This window comes from Ceratotherium simum, chromosome 1 (genome assembly GCF_057802395.1).
Source record: "Ceratotherium simum simum isolate JZ-2026a chromosome 1, ASM5780239v1, whole genome shotgun sequence".
Classification (NCBI taxonomy): domain Eukaryota; kingdom Metazoa; phylum Chordata; class Mammalia; order Perissodactyla; family Rhinocerotidae; genus Ceratotherium; species Ceratotherium simum.
In genome coordinates this window covers 50158092-50185735 of record NC_141900.1, presented here as the reverse complement: position 1 = coordinate 50185735, position 27644 = coordinate 50158092, and the positions used below count along the sequence as shown (strand labels likewise).

Here is a 27644-nt window from a genome sequence, read left to right as displayed (position 1 = left end):
TGACTGAATTGAATAGGTTTTAACATAAAAACTATATTTTCAAAGCATAAACCTACCAGTGATCATTTCTGTTGTATACGTTACAGAGCTGATTAAAGATGATTAACATTTGAACTGTTTTTCAAATGGAAAACTTACCTATAGTCAAGGAGTTTGGCAATATTTCCATGAAATATTTCGGGGAAATATTTCCTTGGCAAACATTTATTGAATGTGTATTTGGTGCTGGAATACAATAGGGACCAAATAGACCAAATCTATCCTTTATGAAGGTTACTTTTTTTTTTGGTGAGGAAGTTTAGCCCTGAGCTAACATCTGTTGCCAATCCTCCTCTTTTTGCTGAGGAAGATTGGCCCTGGGCTAACATCTGTGTCCATCTTCCTCTACTTTATATGTGGGGCGCCTGCCACAGCATGGCTTGATAAGCAGTACGTAGGTCCACGCCCAGGATCTGAACCTGTGAACCCCAGGCCGCGAAGCGGAGTGCATGAACTTACCCACTATGCGACTGTGCTGGCCCACTTTTTTTTTTTTTTTTTTTAATATTTCAAACATATTTTTTTACCTTTATTGAGGTATAATTGACAAAATTATAAGATATTTAATGTGTACAACATGATGATCTGATATAGCTATACATTGTGAAAGATTCCCCCATTGAGTTAATTAACAAATTCATTGTCTCACATACCTACCTTTTTTTTTTTTTGGTGAGAACATTTAAGTTCTCTCTTAGCAAATTCAATTATACAATACAGCGTTATCAACTATAGTCACCATGTGCACATTAGGTCCTTAGACGTTATTCATCTTATAGCTGAAAGGAACTACCGTTTTACCAACATCTCCCTATTTCCCCCATGCCCTATCCCCTGGCAGCCACTTTTCTACTGTTTCTGTGAGTTTGACTTTTTTTTTTTAGATTCCACGTATAAGTGATACCATGCAATATTGTCTTTCTCTTCTGGCTTATTTCACTTAGCATAATGCCCTACAGATTCATGCATGTTGTTGCAAATGGCAGGATATCCTTCTTTTTTAAGACTGAATAATATTCCATTGTGTATATATGCCATGTTTTCTTGATCCATTCATCCATCGATGGGCACTTAGGTTATTTCTATATGTTGGCTGTTGTAAATAATGCTGAGATGAATGTGGGGGTGCATTTTTCTTTTCAAGTTAGTGTTTTCTTTTTCTTTGGGATCATATGGTAAGTTCTATTTTGAATTTTTTGAGGAACTTCCATGCTGTTTTCCATAGTGGCTGCACCAATTTGCATTGCCACCAGTAGTGCACAAGGGTTCCCTTTTCTCCACATCCTTGCCAACACTCGATATCTCTTGTCCTTTTGATGACTGCCATTCTAACAGGTGTGAGGTGATAGCTAATGGTGGTTTTGATTTGCCTTTCCCTGATCATTAGTGATGTTAAGCATCTTTTCCTTGACCTTTTACCCATTTGTATGTCTTCTTTGGGAAAATGTCTGTTTAGATTCTTTCCCATTTTTAAATTAGGTTATTTGTATTTTTGCTATTGAGTAGTATGAGTTTCTTATATTTTGTTTGTTAACCCCTTATCAGATATATGATTTGCATATTTTCTCCAATTCCATAGGTTGCTTTTTTTATTTTGTTGATGATTACCTTTTCTGTGCAGAAGCTTTTCAGTCTGTAGTCCCATTTGTGGTTGTTTTTTTTTCTTTTGTTGCCTTTGCTTTTGGTATCGAATCCAAAAAATAATCGCTAAACCAATGTCCAGGAGCTTCCCCTTTATTACTGCTAGGAGTTTTATGGTTTCAGATCTTACATTCAAGTCTTTAATCTATTTTGAGTTGATTTTTGTGTATGGTGTAAGACAGAGGTTCAGTTTCACTTTTTGCACTTGGCTATCCAATTTTCCCAACACCATTTATTAAAGAGATTATCCTTTACCATTGTATATTTTTGGCTCTGTTGTCAAAAATTGACCATGTATGCCTGGGTTTATTTCTGGGTTCTGTATTCTGTTCCATTGATCTATGTGTCTGTTTTTATGCCAACACCGTACTGTTTTGATTACTATAGCTTTGTAATATAGTTTGAAATCAGGAAGTGTGATGCCTCTAGCTTTTTTGTTCTTTCTCAAGATTGCTTATGCTATTTGAGGTCTCTTGTGGTTCCATTGTTTTTTCTATTTCTGTGAAAAATGCTATTGGAATTTTGGTAGGGATTATATTTAATCTGTAGATTGCTTTGGGTAGTATGGACATTTTAAAAATATTAATTCTTCTATTCCATAAGGACAGAATATCTTTATTTGTGTCTTCAATTTCTTTAATCAATGTCTTATAGTTTTCAGTATACAAATCTTTCCTCTCTTTGGTTAAATTTATTCCTCAGTATTTTATTCTTTTTGATGTATAGTAAATGGGACTAATTTTTTTAAAGAGGTAATTTCTCTTTCTGATAGTTTTAGCGTATAGAAACACAACTGATTTTTGTATATTGATTTTGTATTCTGCAACTTACTGCATTTGTTAATTCTAATAGTTTTTTGGTGGAGTCTTTAGAGATTTCTGTATATAATATCACGTCATCTGCAAATAGAGACAATTTTATGTTGAATAAAAGTGGTGAGAGTGCATATCCTTATCTACTTCCTGATCTTTGAGAAAAAGCTTTCAGCTTTTCACTGTTGGGTATGATGTTAGCTCTGGGCTTGTCATATATGGCCTTTATTATGCTGAGGTATGTTTCCTCTAGACTCACTTGGTTGAGAGATTTTTTCATGAAAGTATGCTGAATTTTGTCAAGTGCTTTCTCTGCATCTATTGAGATGATCATATGATTTTTATCCTTCATTTTGTTGATGTGGTGTATTACCTTGACTTTTCTTTTTTTGTGGATGTCGAACCATCCTTGCATTCCTGGAATTAATCCCACTTGATCATGGTGTATGAAGCTTTTAATGTATTGTTGAATTTGGTGATATAATATTTTTTTGAGGATTTTTAGATCTATGTTCATCATGGATATTGGCCTGTAATTTTCTTTTCTTGTGGCATCCTTGTCTGGCTTTGGTATCAGGGTAATGCTGGCCTCAAAAAATGAGTTTGGAAGTGTTTCCTCCTCTTCTATGTTTTGGAAGAGTTTGAGAAGAATTGGCATTAATTCTTCTAAATGTTTGGTAGAATTTACTAGTGTAGCTATCTGGTCCTGCACCAGGTTTTTGGAAGGTTTTTTGATTACTGATTCAATCTCCTTACTAGTAATTGGTCTTTTCAGATTTTCTGTTTCTTCCTGATTCGGTCTTGGTAGGTTGTATGTTTCTAGGACTTTAACCATTTCTTCTAGGTTGTCCAATTTGTTGATGTATAATTGTTCATAGTAGTCTCTTGTGATCCTTTGAACTTGTGTAGTATCAGTTTTGATGTTTCCTCTTTTGTTTATAATATTTGAGTCTTCTCTTTTTTCTTGATAAGTCTAGCTAAACGTTTGTCTATTTTGTTTGTCTTCACAAAACACCAGCTCTTAATTTCGTTGATCTTTTCTATTGTCTTTTTAGTCTCAATTTCACTTATTTCCACTCTAAACTTTATTTCCCTCTTTCTACTAACTTGGGGTTTTGTTCTTTTTCTAGTTTCTTGAGGTGTAAAGTGAAGTTGTTTGAGATCTTTCTTGTTAATATAGGCATTTATCACTGTAAGCTTCCTTCTTAGAACTACTTTTGTTGCACCGCATAAGTTTTATTATATTTAAAAACTGCTTCTTTATTTGCTAGAGTCCTGTGGGACCATGAATGCAGGTCCTGTTGGCCATCAGGGCTAGGTGTTTTGGGGTCCAGTCTCCCAAGTGGCAGCTGCCAAAGCTGGGGCACCAAATGTATGTACACGCTCCTTCCAGGGAGATATTGGTGACTTGATTTTAATTGTTGGAGCAGTCCAGAGGGAGAGGCTGGGGGAAGTGTCTCATGGTTTCCCTGGTCTCCAGAGAGGATAGCAGCCAGCATCTAAATGCATGCTAAGTTAGAAACTAGATCCTCAGGCATAGCATGTATAGTATGCAGTTAGACTCCTTTTGGGGAAAGACTGGGAGATGGGAGTTTTTTGCCTGCTCCCTCTTCACTGATCCCTGTGGGAATAGCTACAGTGGGTGCTTGTTTGTGTGTGTCCATTAAGAACTGCTTTTTTGTTTACTGTAGTCTTGTGGGTCTCAGGAACACAAGCCCCATTGACTTTTAGAGTTAGGTATTTTGGGGGCCTGTCTCTATGGGAAGAGTCTTAAAGTTCACATATAGATGTGTGGTACAAACCCTTTGCATCTCGGAAGCTGGGAGTTGGAGGTTCTCTCCTGATTGTATGGTACTGTGTGGTGGGAGGGGCTGCTGCAGCTGCTGGTGGTGTTTTATGATGAGAATGTTTCATAGCCTTTCCTACTTGTTTTGATATGGGTATTTTCTTATTCGCCTGAAGTATAAGAGTCACTCAGCTGGGTTCTGGATTTCTTTCAAAGGGAATTGCTTCGAGTGTAGCTGTAGATTTAGTGCATCCTTGGGAGGAGGGAAGTTCAGGAGTCTATGTCATCCTCATGGTCAATTCTCTGTGAAGGTTGCATTCTAATGGGGGAGATGGAAATCTACTAAGGCACGATTTTCAAAAGGTAAAATTATGACACTTAGGAAATATAAAATGAACATGTCAAATTTCATTCAACATTAATTAACAAGCAACCAGTAAGATAGGATTGGTTCAAAGAGCGTTTGAAAATTTAAGTGTATATAGGCAATTTAACAAGACATGGTAGGATAAGAGTTGCTGGGTTAGATTGAAAACTGCTTAATGTCTCACAAGGTCACACAGTCTTGTTATTTTCTATTTTACTGAATATAAATTATTTATATCTCTACTGGACAAAAATATTCACATTAACGAGTCTTTTCATTAAGTCTGGTTCTTGTAATAGTACAAAATAGAATGAAATGTAATAAATATATTCTCTAAGACAGTCCTTGAGTAGCCTTTGCCTTATTTCCACATTTTGAATTATTCTTCTTTTACAACGAAGAGATAAATAAGCAAATATATATATGTCAAATGGTGATAAGTGTTATAGAGAACAGTAAAGTAGGATAGAGTTCCAGGGGTGGGAGGTTGCTCTTTTCCATCAAATGGTCAAAGAAATACTCTGCGAGAAGGTGAAATTTAAGCCAAGATCTGAAGGAAGTGAGGGAGTGAGTCATGGATATAATTGAGAGAAGAATATTTCAGCTACAAGACACAGAGTATAGGAAAAATTGCAAGGCTGGAGAAGAGTGATGTTGTGGGGGAGTCGGAAGTGATGTGGTTGGAGAAGATCTAGTCCAAGTAGGGCCCTAAAAGCCATGGTACAGACTTTAGATTTTACCCTGAATGAGATGGAAGCCTTTGGAGGCTATTGTGTAGAGTTCCACTTTCATGGGGTCACCCTGTCAGTTGTTGGGACAATATGCTGCAGAAGGCAAGGAAAGAAGTAAGAAGCTATTGTGATAATCGAGGCAAAAGGTAGTGATGACAGCTAGCACTACTTGGATGATGGAGAATGTCGTGTTAAGTGCTTGTGTTCTGAACGTATTTGAAGGTAAAGCTGAGATTAGCCAAAAGATTGTACTTGGGGTGCCAGAGAAAGGGAAGAGTCATAGGCCCAAGGATTTGCTCTGAATAACTAGAACACAGTTGCCCTTTATTGAGATTGAGAATGTTAGAGTAAGGAAAGGTTTTGTGGGAGCATAACAGGAGTTGGGTTTTGACATACCAAGTTTGAGATTACTTTTAGATATATAGTTGAAAATGTTAAGGAGATAATTGGATACATGAATCTAGTAATCAGCAGAGAAGTACAGATAATATGAGCATAATATGAATATTCAGGAGTTGTCATCATGCAGGCATTTAGCGCCCTGGGATTGATTGAGATCACCAAATGAATGGGTGCAGAGAGAATGAAAGAGGTCCAAAGCCTGAACCCTGGGGCAGGCCAAGGTTTTGAGGTTGTTGAAGTATGTTAGTTTCCTATTGCTACTGTTAACAAGTTATCAGAAATTTAGTAAATTAAAACAATGCAAATTTATTATCTTACTATTCTGGAGATAGAAGTCTGAAATCAAGCTGTTGGCAGGGCTGTGTTCCTTCTGGAGACTATTTCCTTGACTTTTCCAGTTTCTAGAGGCCACCTGAATTCCTTGGCTCATGGCTCTTCCCATATACCACTCCAACCCCTTGCTTTCATTATTTCATTTCATTTCACATCTATTACTACTAACTCTGATCCTCCTGTCTCCCTCTTATAAAAATCCTTCTGATTATTTCGGGCTCACCTGGTTAATCCAGGATTCTGTCTCCCATCTCACCATCTCTAACTTAAACATGTCTTCAAAGTATCTTTGCTATGTAAGTAAACATACTCGCAGATTCTGAGAATTAGGACATGGACGTGTTTTGGAAGTGGGTGGTTATTCAGCCTACCACAGGAGGTAAGGAAGAATTAGCTAAGGGGATAGAAGAAGAGTGGCCATAGGAATAAGAGAGTAATGTCCCAAAAGCCTAGTGGAGAAAATGTTTTAAGCATGATTGAGCACCTGCATTAAATGCTGCATAGTGGTTAAAAAAAAAAAAGTAAAGACTGAGAACTGACCATAAGCCTTAGCAATGTGAGATGACCAGTGTTGGAGGGAAGTGGTGGATGTGGAAACCTGGTTTTAATTCATTTAAGAGAGAATAAATAGGGCTACTCTTTGGAGGAGCTTCCATGCATATTGAGTGGAGAAATGGAGGGGGTACCTGAAGGGGGTTATAGATTAAGAGTTTTATATTTTTTAAGATGGATGACATAACAGCATATTGATATGATGATGAGAATGACTTAGGAAAAGACTGATGCTGGTGTGAGGGGATAGGATATAGTGTGCTAGTGATGTTGGAGCTGACCAACTGCAGTTCTTGGTTGGGAATATGAATAGTTCATCCACAGGGACAGGAGGAAAGGCAGAGCAGCTACAGATGTAGCTAGATTAATAGATGTGGTGGGAGGATGTGGAATTCTTTCTTTCTATTTTCTCAGTGACATAGGGAGCAAATCATCAGCTGAGAGCAAGGGAGGTGGGTGAGGTGTCAAGGCTTTAGGAAAGGGAAGATTTGAAATAGTAAATATTGCCTTTCTCTCTTAAATTCTTTTAGCCTAAAATTGTCCCAAGGAAAAAATATATCAGAACTAATTTCTGGGTAGTTATGGAAACTGTGATAACTTTTTCTAAAAACAAACAAACAAACAAAACCCCCAAAACTACAAAGCTATTGGATGGCTCAATCATTAATGTGGCCTTGAGATATGGACTTGTTATGCTTGTGTTTATCACGGGTGTAACTTTACTTTGTGCAACTCGTGTAGAAAATACATAATAGTGTTTACCATTTCCTGAGAGCTGAGCAGAAATTGGATAGTTGTAACCAAGGTCATATGAAGTTGAATCGTATATGTAGAAGAAAAACATCTTAAGCTGATCCAAAGTTATGTGGACTGTGGCCAAAAAAAGTAGATATGTAGTTTGAGGTTGTGGATGACTTTCATCATCAAATGGTGCTGGGAGGTTACAAACGTCGAGATGCCATTCTGTATGCTGACCTGCTAGGTTGCAGTTACTTCCCCCACCATTTCTTCTCTCTTATCTCACTTACCCTCTTGGTCTATATGCTCTAACGTGCTCACCTTATTTTAGTTCCTATAAGTTTCCTCCTTCCTTTTGGCACTTTGTTTCCCTCCTATCTTGCTACATATCCTTTAGCTATCAGATAAATGATCAGTTCGGTAAACCTTTCCTTTCCCTCGAGACTAGGTTAGCCCAACCCATTACAAGTTCCCCTAGTATCTTGTTTTTTCCTGCCGAGCATCAAAATTACCATTGAAGTCATTTGTCAGACAAGTCAATGTCTGAGTCCCCTGGTAGAATGTGAGCCCTTTGAAGGCAGGATGGTATGTCTTGTTCTTAGCAACCTGCCTGATATATTATTAGTACTAAGTACATATTTCTTTAATGGAGTGAATATTCAAGAGTATGTGTGCATATAAAGATATGAAAAAAGGCCTGTGCACTTACTCTTCCCTCTGCCTGGGCCACTTTTCCAGATAATCACACTGTTTCCACTCTTAATTTAGATCCCTGTGCAAATATTACCTCCTTAGAGAAATGGTCCCTGATAATCTTACATATAATAGTGGCCTCTATCATGTGTCCCTGTATTCTGCTTTAATTTTCCTTATTAGATATCACTACTTTGACGTTTTTTGGATAGGTATCTGTCTGCCTCCCCTACTAGTGTGTCAGTTCCATGAGGGCAGGGACATTGTTTTATCTGTATTGCCTAGAAGAGTTCATGGCTTATGTTAGGTTCTTAATAAATACTTTTGAATGCATGAATTTCATGTATATACATACATAGATACATATTTATGTTAACACTAATGTCAATTATTATATAAAAAGTTTGCATAGTGGTAATATATATGTGCATATGATATATTTATTTATTTATTTTATTTTTTTGTGAGGAAGACCAGCCCTGAGCTAACATCTATTGCCAATCCTCCTTTTTTTTTTTTTTTTCTCCCTTTTTCTCCCCAAAGCCCCAGTAGGTAGTTGTATGTCATAGTTGCACATATTTCTAGTTGCTGTGTGTGGGACGCTGCCTCAGCATTGCTGGACAAGCAGTGCATCGGTGAGCGCCTGGGATCCGAAACCTGGCCGCCAGTAGCGGAGTGCGTGCACTTAACCACTAAGCCACGGGGCCGGCCCCTGATATATTTATAAATTCTTCGTAAAACCTTTTAAGAAAGTCATCTGAAATTATTAGAAGTATGGGCAAAGATTTGTATATACAGTTGAGGATTTGTAGCATTTTTATAAATGTGAAAAATTCTATGCAACCTATGTTTCTAAAGATAATTAAATCGTTACATAGTCGTTAGTAACTTTAAAGGGTCACTTAAAGTTTTTGCACAATTTTTATTGAGCACAAAAATGTTCATGGTAGGGTGTTGATATAATAATATAAAGTTAAATTAATAGCTATATATAAAATATATTTATGCTTCTATGTCTAAATGTATGTGAGTGTGAGTACATACACAAAGCAGAAAGATTAGTCACGTATGTGAATACTGAGATATTGTTAATATCTATGTCTGGGTTGATATTGAAGTCATTAAATCTACAGGTGTGACTAGACCTAAGATATATAAATACTCAAGTATTTGTTGTTTTTATTGGTTTTGGACTTTTCCATATAATTATTCACTGGTTTTCTTTTGTTGGTTAAGATCATCTGGAAAAAACCCCTATTTTATCCCTTAGAAATTTTTAATGACACATTAAGAGGTTGTTAAAGGAAAAGATTACCAAATTAAAGAATAACAAACAAATTCAATAGTGAAAATTAGTCTCTAGGAACATGAGGAAAACACCACAGACTGGGCCAGAGAAGTCTTATTAAATATTAAAATATGAAATTGTGTTCTGTACAGTTTAAAGAAAAATAAGATTTTTACACAAAGAAACTTTTCGAACTATGTAAATCCATTTCTTGAGGAAATTGGTGTGGTGGTCGCAGATGGTATTCTGAACTTTAGAGACCTGGCCTCATTTCTAACACTCAAGTTTTTAGGTTCTCAGAATTTTAGAAGTTAATTTAAGTTTTCATGAAAATGCACATGCATGAAGGATGCAGAACTCAACCAGTGACAGAGTTGTTCTCTGGGGTGTTAATTATGTACTTCTTGGTTTGATATCCTAGATTTGACTGTGGAGATAATTAATATTTAAATGTTATTCTTACAATGGAGATTGGGAAGCTGTATATTTTTTAAAAAGTGCTTCATTAACTTGAAAGGGCAAAAACACCCTTAAAGAAGACAACCAAAACAAACCCCTCAGTTTTTAAAGATTCCTGTCACTTGTCTCTAGGTACAGGAATATAATCATAAAGTTAAAGAACTATGACAGGAATTTCCTTTTGTAGTACATATTCTGCTCACACTTCACATGCGTTAGAGTAAACAGGACCTGTGTCTTGTACTAAGTGCCAACACATTTGGGCTGTAAATGCTGAGTTAACAAGAAACCAGTCAAGAAGATTGAATTTCATGAAGAGTATCTTTTCTTTATATCCCCAGGCATTACAATTCTCAGAAGTTTTATTGCCATTTTCACAGAGTGTAGTTCCCCTTTCTTCTCCCTCCCTCATCCCTGGTGTGAGGAAGGAGGAGGACTTAGTTGGGTCTGGATTCGATTGGAGGTGATGAGGAAGAGCCTCAGAATAGAGTCTCAGAAGAAACCTCACATTACATGGGATTTTGAAAAGGAAAAGTAGGATGGGATAGGAGGCTGGCATAAACTGTTTGACAGAAATGAAAAGATCCTCAGGGGGAAAAGTGAGTGAAAGATGGAGGAAAATATGAAGAAAAATGAATGAAAAAGAGAAATGAGGGATTTTTTTTCCCCCTTTTTCTCCCCAAAGCCACAGTAGATAGTTGTATGTCATAGTTGCACATCCTTCTAATTGCCGTATGTGGGACGCTGCCTCAGCATGGCCAGGCAAGTGGTACGTCGGCGCGCCCGGGATCCGAACCCGGGCCACCAGTAGCGGAACGCACACTTAACCGCCAAGCCATGGGGCCAGCTCCCAGAAATGAGGGATTTAAAGATGAGTCAGAAAGAGCTGACTTGTTAGATTAGTCAAAGTATCTGCAAACCATCATTTTGCTCCTGATAAATGTCAGTCGCAAACCACAGTAGCAAGTTGCACATCTTAGTTATTAATAAACCATGATCTATATATTACTTATGGTACTTTATAAGATAAAAGTAAATGCACAATCTTTGTGGTGTGTTTGAAGAGTTATTAAATACGTTCCCAAGTCATGCTTTCTCCTATTTGTCCTATTTCTCATGATTTTATCCTTCTTTTTCTCCCTCCTCCTTTTTCTTCTATCAATTATTCTACTAGGTAGGCTCATAGAGCCATGTCATTTTTCTGCTCCTATTTTGGAAAAATTCTGAAGTGTTGTAGAAAAAATGATTCTGTGACCCTGGCTTGGACTTCCTTTGAGAATAATATCCTTACTTCCAGAAATAAGTGTCTTAATCATTAGCCTGAAACCGTTATTTTTGTCCCTTATTTACTTCATCTGTATGGGGACTAGTTTATAAATGATTGCTTCACAAACTTGCTTTTTTCTGGATCATCCCCTACTGATTGTAGTTTTAAAACCTCTCTATCAAATTTTTTCTCAATATCTTTTGATTTATCCCTTATCATCTTTCACATGGACTTGGGGGTGAAAAAAAAATCTCTTGATGGTTTTCCTCCTGCCGTCCTTGCCCATCTTCATCAATGTTCCTCATCAACAATCACAACAAGTGATCTTTCTAACATGCAAATCTGTCCATGTTGGTCCAGAGCTGTACGGACTTTATGTGGCCCTCTGTGGCCCACAAGATAAAAGTACCAACTCCTTATCACGCATACAATTGTCTTCCACCACTTAGAACTCCAGTCTGTGGAGTTCATGACTTGTAGTCTCCTCACCACACCTACCTTTTATCCTATCATGTCTATTTTTGGTATATGTGATTCCTTTCACTTTTCATTAAAAATAAACAACAAACCAAAAACACTCCTCTCCTTCTCCTTGTTATCCCTTACTGATCCCCTGAATTCCTGATTTTTTCATTTATTGTAACCTTTGAAATGCCTCCTTTGACCTCAACATGTTTTAACATTAAAAGTATTTATTTTAACATGTATTCAGAGACACATTAAAGTGCAAACTTGTTACTTGGTTTCCTCTGCATTTGTTTGGGTCTTAGGTGTATAGAACTGAGTGGATGATCCTCCTTGGTTCATAGTCGGCTGCTATTGTTTATCTGTGCTAGCCACCTCTTTGTTTTTTAAAACTTTATTATTTTTTCTCTCTTTCCCATTCAAGATCTTATTCTCCTGCTTCCAGACGAACCTCTTCTGTTATATTTAATGCTTATCCTTCCAATCAACCTATCATATATATCTAGATGTACATGTGTTCTTAAAATGTATCACGTTATGTTTTTAAAATTTACATAAAAGATCTTGATTTTTATTTAGCACTACTTATGAAATCATCCATGTTAAAGAATCTAAAGCTCATTCGTTGCTTTTGATTATTTCATAGTAGTTTTTTTTTTTTTTTTTTTTGGTGAGGAAGATCAGCCCTGAGCTAACATCCATGCCAATTCTCTTTTTGCTGAGGACGACCGGCCCTGAGCTAACATCTATTGCCAATCCTCCTCTTTTTTTTCCCTTTTTCTCCCCAAAGCCCCAGTTGGTAGTTGTATGTCATAGTCGCACATCCTTCTAGTTGCTGTATGTGGGACGCCGCCTCAGCGTGGCTGGACAAGCAGTACGTCGGTGCATGCCAGGATCTGAACCTGGGCCGCCAGTAGCGGAGCGCGCGCACTTAACTGCTAAGCCATGGGGCTAGCTGTACCTCGTAGTTTTTAATCATGTGCACTGACCACATTTTACTTATCTGTCTCTCTTATTGATGGATGCCTGCATTGCTTGTTACCACAGATGCAGAAGTGAAGGTCCTCACATGTCGCTTTGTGAGCATATTGCAAGAGTGTGCAAGAGTTTCTCTCAAGTACTTATCAAGGAGTGGAATTGCCAGGTCACAGGGTACATGCATTCTTAATTTTTTTTTTTTTTGTGAGGAAGATCAGCCCTGAGCTAACATCCATGCCAATCCTCCTCTTTTTTGCTGAGGCAGACCAGCCCTGAGCTAACATCTATTGCCAATCCTCCTCCTTTTTTTTTTTCCTTTTTCTCCCCAAAGCCCCAGTAGATAGTTGTATGTCATAGTTGCACATCCTGCTCGTTGCTGTATGTGGGACGCAGCCTCAGCATGGCCAGACAAGCGGTGCATCAGTGTGCACCTGGGATCCGAACCCTGGCCGCCAGTAGCGGAGCTCGTGCACTTAACCACTAAGCCACGGGACCGCCCCCCCCCATGCCTTGTTAATTTTACTAGCCTACTACCAGATTGCTCTCTAGAATGGCTACACCAGTTCGAGATTGTATTAGCACTGAAGTGGAGGAAAGTGGTTCTAGTTTCAACCACATCTTCTGTAGTTTTGAAGTGCTATAAAGTTCTAATTTTTGTCAATCTGAGAGACATATTGATTTCTGTGTTTTAATTTGAATTTATTTTATTGCTACTGAGGGTGAACCATTCTATATATTTTTTTATTTTTCTGTCTTATTAATATCTTTTGTCCGTTTTCTTTTGACTTTCTTCTCTTGTTGGTTTGTTGAAGTTTCTTGTATATCCTAGATATTATTCCTGTCTTAGTTTTACACATTACGAATATCTTGTCTTAGGTTACAACCTGTCTATTAATGTTATCTTTAATGCTCTTCATTTTGTTGCAGCCAAATCCTGTGCATTTAAGATCTTAAATTTGTTCCTACATTGTGGTTCTATTTTATTCTATTGGTATTACTTTTTCATTTCATACTTGTCTTTAGTCTTCTTGGAGGTCATTTAAAAGTATTTCTGCATTATAGGGTTCCAGTATTTTTTGTTTTTATGGAGTCATTTTTTGCAACGTCATTTACTAAATGATCGATTCTTTTCTAATTTGTGAAATGACCTCTGTTTATAGCCAATTTCCAATCTATGTGTAGGTTTATTTCTGGGTTCTGTATTCACTGATCTATTTGTTGTTTCCTGTGACAGTACCACATTGTTTTAACTTGTTGTTAATTATTTTCAAAAGTGTCTGTTTCAGCAGAGGTTCCCTAGCAGATAGAGCCTTAGGCAAGGCTTAAGTGCTGATGTGAGATGATGTATTACCAATCTGGCCACTGCTTCACAAACAAACACAGCTGGTCACTTCATCACATGGGACATATCCAGACAGGCTTATACAAAACTGTTTGTATTTTTCCTGCCAACAGACTGTTCTAAGAGAGACTTCATCTGCCATCTCCCTCTTAAAGTTTCTCCCACAGGGTGTGAACTCTGGTTGCACTACCCATCCCTTTCAGTCCCAAGGGAAGCCAGATCCCATGACTAATACCATGGTGCTGTAACTGTGTCCAGAGGTAGCTACAGGGAGAAACCAGACTCTGGCCTGTGGCCTGTAAGACCATGTGGGCCCACATGTGGTTAGGCACTTTGGTGGCATAGGGCGTGTGAGACAAGAGAATCTAGGGCAGGACATAAGATGTGACTGATACATTATTTATTGACCTTTATTATTTTTATACATATTTGAAATCTGTTAAGTTCCTGCCAATTGGAAGCTTTTTTTGGGAATGTTTTGAACTTATAAACTAACTTAGGGATCAAGTTGTCATCTTTTAAATAGTAAGTTGTCCCGTTTATAAACATACTATGGCTTGTTTTTTCAGATCTTCTTTTACATTCTTTGAAGGAATTTTACTTTGTTATATATGTATTATATATTCTTTTAGTAATTTCTTAGATTATATATATGTAGTAGCTGTTATAAACTGTCTTTTGTATGTAATTTCTAATTTATGTTTGCTGTTGTGTGTTATACTTCCCCACACCCCTTTTGGTAGATTGAGCTTATAATAGACAAATTTGTTGAACTCTGGTTTTGTTTGTACTTGAATTCTTCTGTTTTACATAAATGGTCATATTGTATGCAAATAATGATAAATTTGTCTTTTTCCTTTGAATTCTTATTTATTTTTCTTTCATTGTTGCTTTGGCCAGGTCCTCTGGTATCATGTTGTAGAATAGTAAAGATAATGGAGTATGTTTTTCTGGATTCCATCATTAAAGGGACTGTATCTAACTTCATAAGTGTAATATTAGCTGTAGGTTTTTTGATAGAAAGACTGTGACAAGTTAAATTAATCTCTAACTCTTCTTTAAAAAGGTTTATTTCTTTTAAAAAATAATGAATATACTTTTTGAAATCTTGTTTTTCTATAACTAGCAAGGTTGTCATGTGATTTTTAGTCTAATAGTGAATTAACACGATAGACTTACTGATGTTGAACCATCTTTGATTCTGAGATGAACACTCCTTGATATAATTTTTATACTACTGGCTTTAGCTTCTTGATATTTTATTTGGGACTTTTTTCCTTTGTGTTTATAAGTTCAATTGTCCTCTGTTTCTTTTCTTGTGCTGTCCTTATTTGATTTTCATAGCAAGACTGTATTACTAGTAAATACTCTAAGCTTGAAGATTTTTTAGGAGGATAGGATTAGGAGAGCAGCTTTTATTTTTTCCTTAAGTTTTTGAGGAGCTCCATATCGTTTTCCATAGTGGCTGTGCCATTTTACATTCCCACCAAGAGTGCAGAAGAGCTCCAATTTCTCCACATCCTTGCCAATATTTAACTTTTTTTTTGATAATAGCCATTCTAACTGGTGTGAGGTGTTACCTCATTATGGTTTTGATTTGCTATCCCCTGTTGATCACTGATGTTGTGCATCATTCCAAATACCTATTAGCCATCTATATGTCTTTTTTTGAGAAATAAATAGACAAGTGCTTTGCCCATTTTTAAATTAGGTTATTTGTTTAGCTATTAAGTTGTAGGAGTTTCTTGTATATTTTGTCTATTAACACTTTATTAAAAGTTCTCATCACAAGAAAATTTTTTTTTGTAACTATGTAGGGTAATGGATGTTAACGAGGCTTACTATGGTGATCATTTCACAATGTATACAAATATCGAATCATTATGTTGTACACCTGAAACTAATACAATGTTAAGTCAATTATACCTCAATTAAAAAAGAAAAAACCCTTATCAGATACATGGTTTGCAAATATTTTCTCCAATTCCTTAGTTTAGCTTTTTTATCATGCTGGTGATCGTTCGTTTCCTTTGCCATGCAGAAGATTTTTTGATACAGTCCCACTTGTCTATATTTACTTTTGTTACTTATGCTTTTGCTGTCATATCCAAAAATTCACTGCCGAAAGAAATGTCAAGAAGATTTTCTTCTGTTTTTTCTTCTAGGAGTTGTATAGTTTCAGGTCTTTAGTCCATTTTGAGTTTAGTTTTATGTATAATGTAAGATAGGGGTCCCATTTCATTGATTTGCATGTGGATGTCTAGTTTTCCCAATTTGTTGAAGAGACTATCTTTTTCCCATTCTGTATTCTTGAAGCCCTTGTCAAAGATCAGTGGAATATATATATGTGGGTTTATCTCTAGGCCCCCTATTCCTTTGGTGTATATCTCTTTTATTCCAGTACCACACTGTTTTGATTACTGTAGTTTTGTAATATACTTTGAAATCAGGAAGTTTGATGCCTCCAGCCTTGTTCTTTTTAAAAAATCATTTTGGCTATTCTAGATCCTTTGTGGTTCTCTATGAATTTTAAGATTTTTTTTCTATTTCTGTAAAATATGCCATTAGGATTTTAATGGGGATAGCATTGAATATGTACATTGCTTTGGGAAGTATAGGCATTTGCACATTATTAAATCTTCCCATCCATGAACATGGGATATCTTTCCATTTATTTCTGTATAAATTTCGTTCATCAATGAGCAGCTTTTTGATTGTTACTGTTAATTAACATTTCAGAGTTTGTAATGGCTATTGAATTATCAAGGCTTTCTGCTTTCCTCATTTCAATTTTGACACATCTTTTTCTGGAAATTTATATGTTTCATTGATATTTTTAAATTTATTGGTATATTATTTTGTTCTTAAAGTTGTATCTGTAAGAAGAGGCCATTTGTATACTAATTGGCAATTTGTATATCTGCTTTGGAGACATGTCTATTCAAATCCTTTGCCCATTTTAATAATTAGGGTTTTTTGTTGTTGAGTTGTAGGAGTTCTTTATATATTCTGAATATTAACCCTTTATCAGATACATGATTTGCAAATATTTTCTCCCATTCCAGGGTTATCTTTTCACTCTGTTGGTAGTGTTCTCTGATGCATAAAGGTCTTTAATTTTGGTATGGTTTAATATATCTATTTTTATTTCGTTGCCTGTGCTTTTGGTGTTATATCCAAGAAATCATTGCCAAAGTGAATGTCATGAAGCTTCCCCCATGTTTTCTTCTTAGAGTTTTATAATTTTAGTTCTTACATTTAGGTTTTTGTTTCATTTTGAGTTACTTTTTGTATAGGATGTTAGGTAAGAGCCTAACTTCACTTTTTTGCATGTGGGTACCCAGTTTTCCCAGTGCCATTTGTTGAAAAGACTGTTCTTTTCCATTAAATAGTCTGTGCACACTTGTGAAAAATCATTTGACCATATATGCAGGGGTTTATTTCTGGGTTCTTTATTCTATTTCATTGGTCTATATGTCTGTCTTTATGCCAGTACCATACTGGTTTGATTACTGTAGATTTATAGTAAGTTTTGAAATCAGAAAGTGTGAGACTTCCAACATTTTTGTTGTTTTTAAAAATTGTTTTGGCTGTTTAGGGTGATAATGCACTCTTGAATGTCATTGACTCTAACCATATTTCTCTTATTATTCCTCCTGTCTTTGTTATCTAGCATAGTGCTTCAAATCTAGATGTTTAATACATATTATTATGAGAATTTAAAAAATTATAAAGTCTTTTTATAGTACAAAATATGGAGTACTTTTACAGAAGGCTATGAATTTATTTTACTTACATACTATGGAATAGAAAACTAGACTTACTGTAGAAACCTTTGAGAACAATGATTTTTTTTCATACTTTTGCTCTAGTCCATACTTATTCTTTAGGAACCATGTCTTAATAAGGTATGAACATCTGTCTTTACCTGTGTTAGACAAAAAAAAAAAAAAAAAAAACAATGTGGATGCAGTCCAATTGCAAGTGTCTGTAAGAACAACAGAAGACAAACAAAAGATGAGCCAAGCAGAGGACACAGATCAGACTGGAGAAAGGATAACAAAAATAATAGGGTTGTTACTTTCTTCCTGTGGTTTGCCCTGAGTTCACGGCATTGTATTGGAAAAATAAGATCCTGGGAAAAAAATTTTCAGTCTGGGAGATTACTGGAAATCTCTTCTATGTTTGTGCTTTCCTGGTAAGAAAGTTAAAGGTGGGGAATGGAATGCATGGGAAGAGGCATACAATGGAAACACTTATTCTATCATAAGCAGTAGGCAAAAGGGCCTCTTGGAACTGTCAAGGGCTTTTTGTTTTATCTTCTAAAATCCTGATCTCTTTGTTATAGAATTTGGCAAGAAAAGCTGCTTTTTAAAATAAATAGAAATGAACTGAGAGACATAGTATTTCCTTTTGATCATTTACTGCAGGTCTCTGCATCTCAGAGGGTCAGGCAGGTTATCTACCTACCTCAAAGTAGGTACTGACCTCTGGAGGACAGTCAGGAGAGGGCAGGAGTTATAAGGAAGTTTGAGAAGTTACACAGGTGGACACTGAAGAATTATACATAACTACAGTCAAATTCCAGGCTTTGTAGGTGGCAAGAGCTGACAGACGCTAGTACACACACAATCCTTCTAATCCTCCTCCAAGGATGACAGAGCTGTAGACTACCAAGCAGTTCTGTGATCACATCATGAACTGGTATGTGTACTAGCAACGAAATGCCATTATTTAGGGGGAAGAAATCAGGTTCAAAATGGAAAACTTTTTGTTTCACTTGAATGCTAAAGGAAATCCTGTGAGGTGTGGGTTCATCTAGAATCAGACGGTAAAATAAATTTTGATCTCATTTAGTCCTTTGACCTTTTATGTTAGTTTGTATAGTATATGCATTAGTATCTGGGGGGTAGCTGAGCAGTTTATGGCCAAAACAAAACCAGTTTCCTGGGCAGATCTAAGAATTTCAACTTCTATTTGAGACTCTTTTACTTTACAAAAATTGCAGAGTGATGGAAAAAGTATGGTGAGAGATTTTGAGGACATATTTTATCATGAAAAATATGGATTTTAGAATTCACATAATTTCTTTCATACCTTTCTCACATACTGTGTCTGTTCTGTTAAGCAGATGAATTAATAAATTGTTTTCTGTGTATATCTGAATTACACGCTATTCATCTGTGGTGGGTGTTGCTATGTCAGCTTGGTTAAATTGGGACCTTTCTCTCTTGGTCAGATGGGCCAGAAGAGCCATATGAGTGAGATTTGGAAGGCTGAAGTGAAGCAGAAGCCGTTTTCTCCTCAGGTATTTTTGCTGTCATATGGGGTGACTAACAGACACAAAGATGCCTGGTGGCTTCCAACCTGCCCTCGCCATCTCACTCCACCATCTAGCTTGTCTTCCGGGCTGTTAGCACTGCTGACCCTCACTAGCCTGGTTCATCACCAGACGTTGGGCTGGGAAGACCTACTGAGGCAGTAGCTCCACAGACACAACTGTTTCCCACAGACCTCTCCATGACTTTCCTTTCACAGTCTCCCTTTGGTGGCAGGGCGTGCTTGTCTAGAGAGATTGACTAGTCAGTGACACCTTCTCTGATCCAATCCTTGCCTTCCCCAGCAATGCTCACAACTGTAAGGTCTAATTCCTATAACCCCTTATCACATATCTCTTATAGTGGCCCTGCTTCCCAGACTGATACATCCTCTAATTCAACTGTGGCATTGTGTCCATTACTGTGTCCACTTACATGTGGAACAAGCAATTCTTAACTGTTTTTTTTTTACCATTGTTAAGTTATTTTAAATTAAAATAAATTGTTTTTAGAAGATACGCATGTCTCTTAACAAGTAATAATTTTCTGTGGTGTTTGGTGCCAAAGTTGTTTGAGTTTGTAATATAGCTTTCTTCTGGGGTGTTTCACAAAGTAAGAACTAGAAGCAAAGTTTTGCTTTTAAGTGGTCCCAGCAGGGTTTTGTTTTATTGGTCTACTGCCTAGAACATTGAAAAGTCATATTTAATGACATAAAAAAGATTAACTATCTACTAATATTAAAGCCAGCATGTTTAGGAACCACCTTTTTTATGGAGAATAGTCATATCTGGAAAAGTTATGTGGGATCCAAGCCTTCTAACCATGTGCCCTTCAACATGTACTTAAATATTATGGATTTTTAACAAATAAAAATCTAATCTTTTCCCTACACATGATTTCAAAGTTTGTTATTTTATGGACAATATTATTTGTGGTCATTAATATCTTCAGAGTTTGATGTTTCACAATGTGAGCTAGAGATGTAGTTTAGTGTTATCTGGACAATTAAAGGAGACATTTTCATATGCTTTTGAATTAACTTAATTTCTTCTTAAATTTTTTAGGACTAATGGAAATCAGTTTTTTCACTGAGAATATTTTGGACAAGGGTTTGTTGTTAGTGAAGTTTATGAGCACTGTTGAATGCCAAGATGGCCATTTACTTTATAAACCTCACAATAGGTAGTCTGAAACATAAAATAGTGGTAGTTCTCTGCTTACAGTATTCTCTAGACTGTCAAATCATTACCTAGGGCTCTTGGTTCCTAGTAATGACAGAATAGCTTGAACAGTCAACACTCCAGTGGATAACATCTCTATCTCTATCTCTATTGAGAGAGACAGACATGTTTTCAGAGAGAAAGATATGAGGTATATATGTGTATATTTGTATAAAGGCACTGAAGAGTGACCAAAAGTAGGCAAAAATTGGAAGGGATTCAACCCTTCAAAGAAGGGAGTCACACTGGGTAAGATCCACATTTATATGGTGCTACTCAACTCTAAATCCGCTCTTCACTGCCTTGCTGGATCCCACCGACATCCCTTCTTTGCCAAGAAATTTTAAGCTTCGTCAGTGGAGGGTGCTAAAGGGACATTGAAAGAGGAAAGGGCTTTTCTTCCTAGTTCTGGTATGCTTCCTTTCATGCTGGCTCCACAGCTGCCACTGGCGTCTTGTGTCTGTGGGACTCAGTGCCATTCACTCTTCAGCAAGTTTTTGATGCCAGTTCTGGCCTGACCTTCACTGCCTGTCAGCTTCTGACACCCTGGTGGAGGTTTTCCTGTTTGCCAGTCCTGGACTGTCATTCTGCCTGCCAGCCTTCATTTCTTGGCACTCCAGCAGTGGGCTTCCATCTTGTCAGTCCCAGTGTGCAGTTCCCTGTTCATCAGCCTCAGGCTCCTGGCCATCCAGTAGGGGTCTCCCAGCTTGTCAGCCCTCCTCCATGGTTTCTGACATAACAACCTTGTCCTGCTGACAGTGCACCATCTGTGGTGAAGCCACTAAACTTCCCCACCATCCAGTGGGCCTCAGCCATACCTTCTCCAATGAGGTTTGAATCTCAGCCTTGGAGAGAAGGCCTCTCTTCTTTCCAAGTTTGTTCCTTCCATGAGTATTTTCCCTCAGACTCAGTATAGTTTTAGAGTTCTGTTGTATTCATTCTTAGTAGTTAAACCGTAGTACATAGTTTATAATACTGTATATTAAATCTTTCCTGTTCAAATTATTGTGTAGTTTATGACTACTGACTGAACACTGATTAATACATATAGTTTCTTTTCCTGAGGTCACTTTTCAGTCCGTGTAGTGGCAAGGCAGCAAGCTATTAAGCTATTATTTTTTTTTGTCCTGAGAAGCCAGAGGATGGAATTTGGAGCTGCTAGGGAAGTTGGGAATTGAGGGAGATATTCCAGAATGTAGGGAGCCACAGAGGAGGGAGGCTGATGTGTGCATAAAAAATCTCCTCAAGCCTTTGCTGACTCCTGAACTGTGCATGTGTGGGCCAGTATTCCGGGGGACCCAGGCAATAATATCAACTGGAAGCCTGAATGAGATGAGCAGAGACTTCAGCAGCTGCTCATTCCAGGGGAGATAGTTTGGAGTTTGTCTTGCTATGTTCAAGGGAATTGGTGAACACCTCTGGCCCTTCATCAATATTCTAGAAGAACCACATTTTAGGAGTACCACTTCCCAGGAAGCACCATGGAAGATAACGGAATCTATAGTTTGCAGAACATATCACCTACAGTGTCTGGTGTATATTTCAAAACTATTAAATATTTAACAGGTGACCATGACTCATGTTAAGAAAATAATCAGTCAAGAGAAAAAGACCCAGATGTTGGAAACAGCAGTTTAGGACATTAAGATAACGTGACAAATATGTTGAAGGATCTATGAGAAAAGGTTGATACAATGGATGAGAGATGAGGAATTTCAGACAAATATGGAAAGGGCATAAAAAAGAATCAAGTGGAAATCTGAGAACTAAAAAATATAATATCTTGGATTAAAAAATGTTGTGAATCTATTGGCTGTGATCAATAGTCGATTGAAGAATGGGTCAGTGACCTTGAAGATAACCTGGGTTTCAAAAGACTAAGGTGGAAGCTGCCAGTCTTGTTACAGCCCAGACCTAGACCAGGAACACTAGCACATCTGTTGTACTCTATAGGTCAGAGCAGTTCAAGGCCAGCCCACATATTTAAGAAGAGGAAAAACAGACACCCTTCCCTGCAAAGAATTTGTGGCTTTTTTAGTCTATTGCAGCTATCATGTTGTAAAAGCAAGAAATGTGGAAGCAGACAGCTGAGTTTCTGCAACTTACTCATTGTTTAGTAATTTACTGTACTTTGAGTCTTGGTATTTTTGTCCATGAAAGGAGGTAATGTAATCTTTGCTGAGTTGTTTAGAAGAAATATCTAGAAATAGTAGAAAATTAATGAAAATTACATATTATGAATAATTTCCTTCTTTGAATCAATTTGTTCAGTCCCTAGTAAAGTTTTCACATGTAAATACTTGTAGTTAATTATGTAAACTTAATTTTTCTTTTGTTTCATAATTTTTGAGATAGATTTGGAAGTAACCAGGAATTTTTCTATGAATATTTTCTCTTTTCTGATTCAAATTGTATTTTGTTATTGAGTGTGGATAGGGTATATAAGTTGTCAAACCATCAAGGTATTGTTACCACTATCACTAGTCAAATCATTTGATCTTTTAATACTATTATGTATAAAGCATTAAGGGTTTTAGAGTGCCTTGAGGTCATCATAATGAACACAGATCTTTATATTGTAATGCTAAATGAACTGACACCTTGAGCAAGTGTCTACTCAAGCCACTATCCTTGTGGGTTAATTCTTTGCTGGGTCTGCCTGTCCTGCCACCCTGGCATCCTAACTTCTATACCTTTCTTCCTCAAGCTCTGTTCCCCTGGTGATAGAGGGGGCCAGAAGCAGTGATGACATTGGGAGTCTAAAATGCCCTAATTTTTTTTCTAGCTCAGTGATCTTTGAATAGTAATGGGCACAGCCTTTAATTTCTCTGAGCCTATATTCACACCCGTAGATGAAGGATTTGGACTAGATGATCTCTAAAATTCTTCCTCCCTCTAATTATGATTCAAAAACAGGTAAAGGGCTGGGTAAGGCAAAGATTATCTGAAAAAAACTGAGTAGAGATTGAAAAGACATCCAATGGTTGTTTGGTTGGTTACATGAGTATAAATAGGCATGAGATATTAATGCAGCCCAGACTGAACAGATGGAATGATGCAGTTACAGTATTTGAGGAGTTACAGTCTTAAAGACATTTACCAGATGAATCACTACAAGGATATTTTAAATTGTTAGAGAAGAAACAATTGCTTTGAGATTTAAGACTTAAGTTAGTGATGGGAGAGGAGGAAAAACAGAACATTCATTTCAATGACAAAATTGTATGCAAAGCTCCAGTAATAATCCTTTAGCTTATAGAATTAAAACATATTTAGCGACATCGTATTTCTATTCAGTGATATATTTCTTCCTTTAAAATTTGTACATAGCAGGGCCGGCCGGTGGCGCAAGCGGTTAAGTGCATGCTCTCCACTTTGGTGGCCCAGGGTTTGCAGGTTCGGATCCCGGGCACACACCAACGCACTGCTTGTCAAGCCATGCTGTGGTGGTGCGCCATATAAAGTAGAGGAAGATGGGCACGGATGTTAGCTCAGGGCCAATCTTCCTCAGTAAAAAAAAAAAAAAAAAAAAAGAGCGTTGGCATCAGATGTTAGCTCAGGGCTGATCTTCCTCACAAAAAAAGAAATTTATACATAGCAATTAAAAATTATAATGTACTATTCATTGAACAAAAGGGATAAATCTCTATTACTTGGTTTAGAGCTACTTGCCCTTTGCTTTGATTGCAGTTCTCGTTTGAGAGTCTGTGTCTAAGTGTCCACTTTAAGAAGGTGTCTTGACTGCTGTATTGAGTTGAGAGTTTGTATAGAGTGGGGATTGATCCAGGAGGAGTATACATGTACTTTTAAGACTATTGGTTCACTTGAAACTGTGATTTAAAATATCCTCTTTGGCCTCACTGTAGGATGCACTTTGAAATTAACTTGGAATTTTCGATTCATGCAAAGGGATAGGGGAACTAGTTCCTTGATGACCCCTTCTATGGAAGGCAGAGTAACTGGTAGGTGATATGCCCATTTTGTAGTTGAAAGTCAGCGTACTTGCATATGGTCTATATCTGTTAAATGCCAAAAACAAGATAAAAATTGCAGCCTGATTACAATACATGTTAGGTTTTCTGAAACTGATTCTTACAACAATGACATGCTTTATTCTAATACATTTTGATGATACTTGCCTATAAAAAGTATAATTGCTTACACAAATATCTTTTTAATAAGTTTTAGTAACCTAGATGAAATACTAGAGACCATTTCCTTAGCTGGTTAGTTGGGAGTGTATTCAGCAGTGCATTTTTATTAGCATATTGTCTGTCTTTTTATCTGTGTGGTTTTCATCTTTTTGGTTTAACTTTGTGGTTAAGTCCTAATGTTGAGTATGTTTTTGATATACATGCCTTAAGGGAATAGGCATATTTGAAACAAGAAATAAATAGGGTGACTAACTCCATTATTTTCTGATGGCTATAGTTCAGTGAGGCAGTTCAGGAAACATCCTATTAAACTTATGTTTAATGACACTAAATTCCTTTCTTGGAAACACACCCTTTTCTTAGCCATAATAGACTTTAGAGTAATAAGAAAAATGCAAGGAAAAATTTTATTTCGTCCATTGCTAAGAATAACCAAAAATTCTAAAATGCTTCTGGCCAGACTTTTTCCTTTTTCCTTTCCCTTAAGGTAATCTCAAGTTTCTTTGTAAGTTAAAAAAAAAAAAAAAGAAAAAGAGTAAATGTCCAAAGCCTCCTTAGGCTGATAAAGATAGGTTACATCATTTGGTGCAGTCTGTGTGTTCCCTACCACAAAATATTTAATGGAATTAAGAGTATCAGAAAGTCACAGGCTTTTTTCCTTTCATTAGCAGTAGGCTAGTCTGTTTACAGCATACCTGATTCTGACGGATTGTGGAATGCTTAAATGCCCTTTGTTTTCAACCATATTCTAAATCATCATGTTATATCATGTCTTGATGGTATATAAAACAGCATAATATTATGTGAAAAAAAGCTGAGCTATACATTGACTACTGCATTTTAAATAAACTTTGATTTTTATACCTACCATGGCTTTATTGATTCAGATGAAGGGATTTATTAAATTTAGTTTTATTTCTTAAAGGAACATTCTTGTCATATTTTCTTTTCCAAGAGGATGTTGTCACTATCAATTTGTATACTTATGTCATCTCACACTAATATATTGTTTTCAGTAGACATTTTTGTGAAAACTGAATTTAATTTTTAAAAATTTTATCAAATTTAAATGATAAAGGGTAAAATTACTCATTTTTTTCCTAGTGTAGCTGCATACTTCTTGACTCTGTATTTCCTGGAAGAAAAAACAGTTATACTGTTTAAGGTGGTATCAAGTCTTGGTAGCACTGTTTAGTTTGCACCCAGGTAAACTAGATCCTGAGTGAAGAAACAACAACAAAAACAAATCTGGAGACACGAATTAGAGTCTCTAGTTAATTTTTTATAATTCACCTCCGTAAGCGCTAGACTCAAATAGGACAAGGATATACTGAGTGATGCTATTGTTAGCAGTCTGAAGCCAACTAGGAGGAGGGAGACTATCACAGTGATAAAGAGCCACAGGACTTTGAAATTATACTGGTTTGGTTTGATTCTTGATTCTCCCACTTATTAACTGTGTTTGTAAGCAGGTTATTTAACCTAACCTGTCAGTTTCAGTTTCCTTATCTATCAAACAAGTCTAAAAGTAGTATCTATCTCAAAGGGTCAGCGAGAAATTTAGATGAGCTAACCCATGTAAAATGGGTTAGTACAGTGCCTGATATTATAAGTCTTTGCCAGATGTTATTATGTACAAGTATTCCTAAAACTCCATGGCATGAAACAACGGTCATTTATTCTCGCTCATCTGTCTGCACGTTGGCTGGGTGTTGGTTGATATAGGCTGTGCTTGACTGGGTGGCTCTCATTATGGCTGGTCTTGTTATGCGTGGCTCCTTGCTGAGGGCTGTGCTCAGGTTTGCTCTATGTGTGTGTTTTCTGGAGACCAGGCTGAAGGGGCAGCAGCTACCTTGGTGAAGTTCTTACAGCAATGGCGGAAATTACAAGAATACAGCGGAAAATTAAGTGGAAAGATGTGATTTTTTTTCATAAGGAATAGGCAAGGAGCTAGCATATTGCCACTTCCACTCACATTCCATTGGAAGAAATAAGCCATGTGACCTATCCCAACATCAATGCAGTAAGCAGGTATACTTCACGTTTATGAGAATCATTCTACAGGGAAATGAAAAAATTATGACCAATATTACAATCTTTTTCTGTAGTCAACAAATACTAGATGTTGCTTCTGCTGTATTTCTTCTTTTAGTTATTCTTAACCTCTTTTCTTTTCTTTTCCTCTTGCCATGAACTTTCTGGCATGAAAAAAATAGGTGCTGAACCTATAACATTCTTGTGGTTTTAGCAGCCGTTACAAGCCTGACTGGCCACATACCTTTTTCTCAGCAGACACAACCTCTTTTTCTTTTCTCTGCCTTAATTTCGCCCTTTAAATCACAGCTTAAATATCAGCTCCTATGCAGCCTTCCTGTCTATGTTTTCTCCTACTTTTCTTCTTCTTTTTTTTTTTTTGTGAGGAAGATCAGCCCTGAGCTAACATCCATGCTAATCCTCCTCTTTTTGCTGAGGAAGAACGGCTCTGAGCTAACATCCATTGCCAATCCTCCTCCTTTTTTTCCCCCCAAAGCCCCAGTAGATAGTTGTACGTCATAGTTGCATGTCCTTCTAGTTGCTGTATGTGGGACGCGGCCTCAGCATGGCTGGAGAAGTGGTGCCTCGGTGCGAGCCTGGGATCCAAACCCCGGCCGCCAGCAGCGGAGTGCGCACACTTAACTGCTAAGCCACGGGGCCGGCCCTCGCCTACTTTTCTAATTCCCTTTTCTATTTTCTTTATAGTACTTATTTTCATCTGTAATTACCTATTTGGTTTGTTGTTTACTTGTTTGTTACCTTTCTCCCCATATAATATGTAGTCCAGGAAGGCAGGGACTTGGTCTTGTTCCATGTGTCAGCCTCAGTGCTGAGCCCAGTGCCTGGCATGTAATAGCCACTCAGTAAAAATATTTTTCATCCCTTATAAGAATCAAAAACTTAGAAGAGATGATGGTTGGAATTGATTATCTTCTTTAGTGTATCTCGTTTTGGTGTGGCAGTTTACACAGCATTTATTAGATAACACATTATAACGCTTACATATAAATGAAGGACTTTTTTTG

General features: G+C 36.9%; 1 protein-coding gene across 5 annotated transcripts in view; it reads left to right on the top strand.

Annotated features, from left to right (window-relative positions):
- The window catches only part of CRPPA (CDP-L-ribitol pyrophosphorylase A), a 275796-nt gene that overhangs the window by 32708 nt on the left and 215444 nt on the right, over window positions 1–27644 (top strand). The window contains exon 4 of one of the 5 annotated variants that reach the window (XM_087427377.1): window positions 19133–19201. The exons of the other annotated variants lie outside the window; for them this stretch is intronic. Coding sequence (XP_087283503.1) covers window positions 19133–19201 — 69 coding nt within the window. The remainder of the gene's footprint in view (window positions 1–19132; window positions 19202–27644) is intronic. 5 annotated transcript variants of the gene reach the window in all.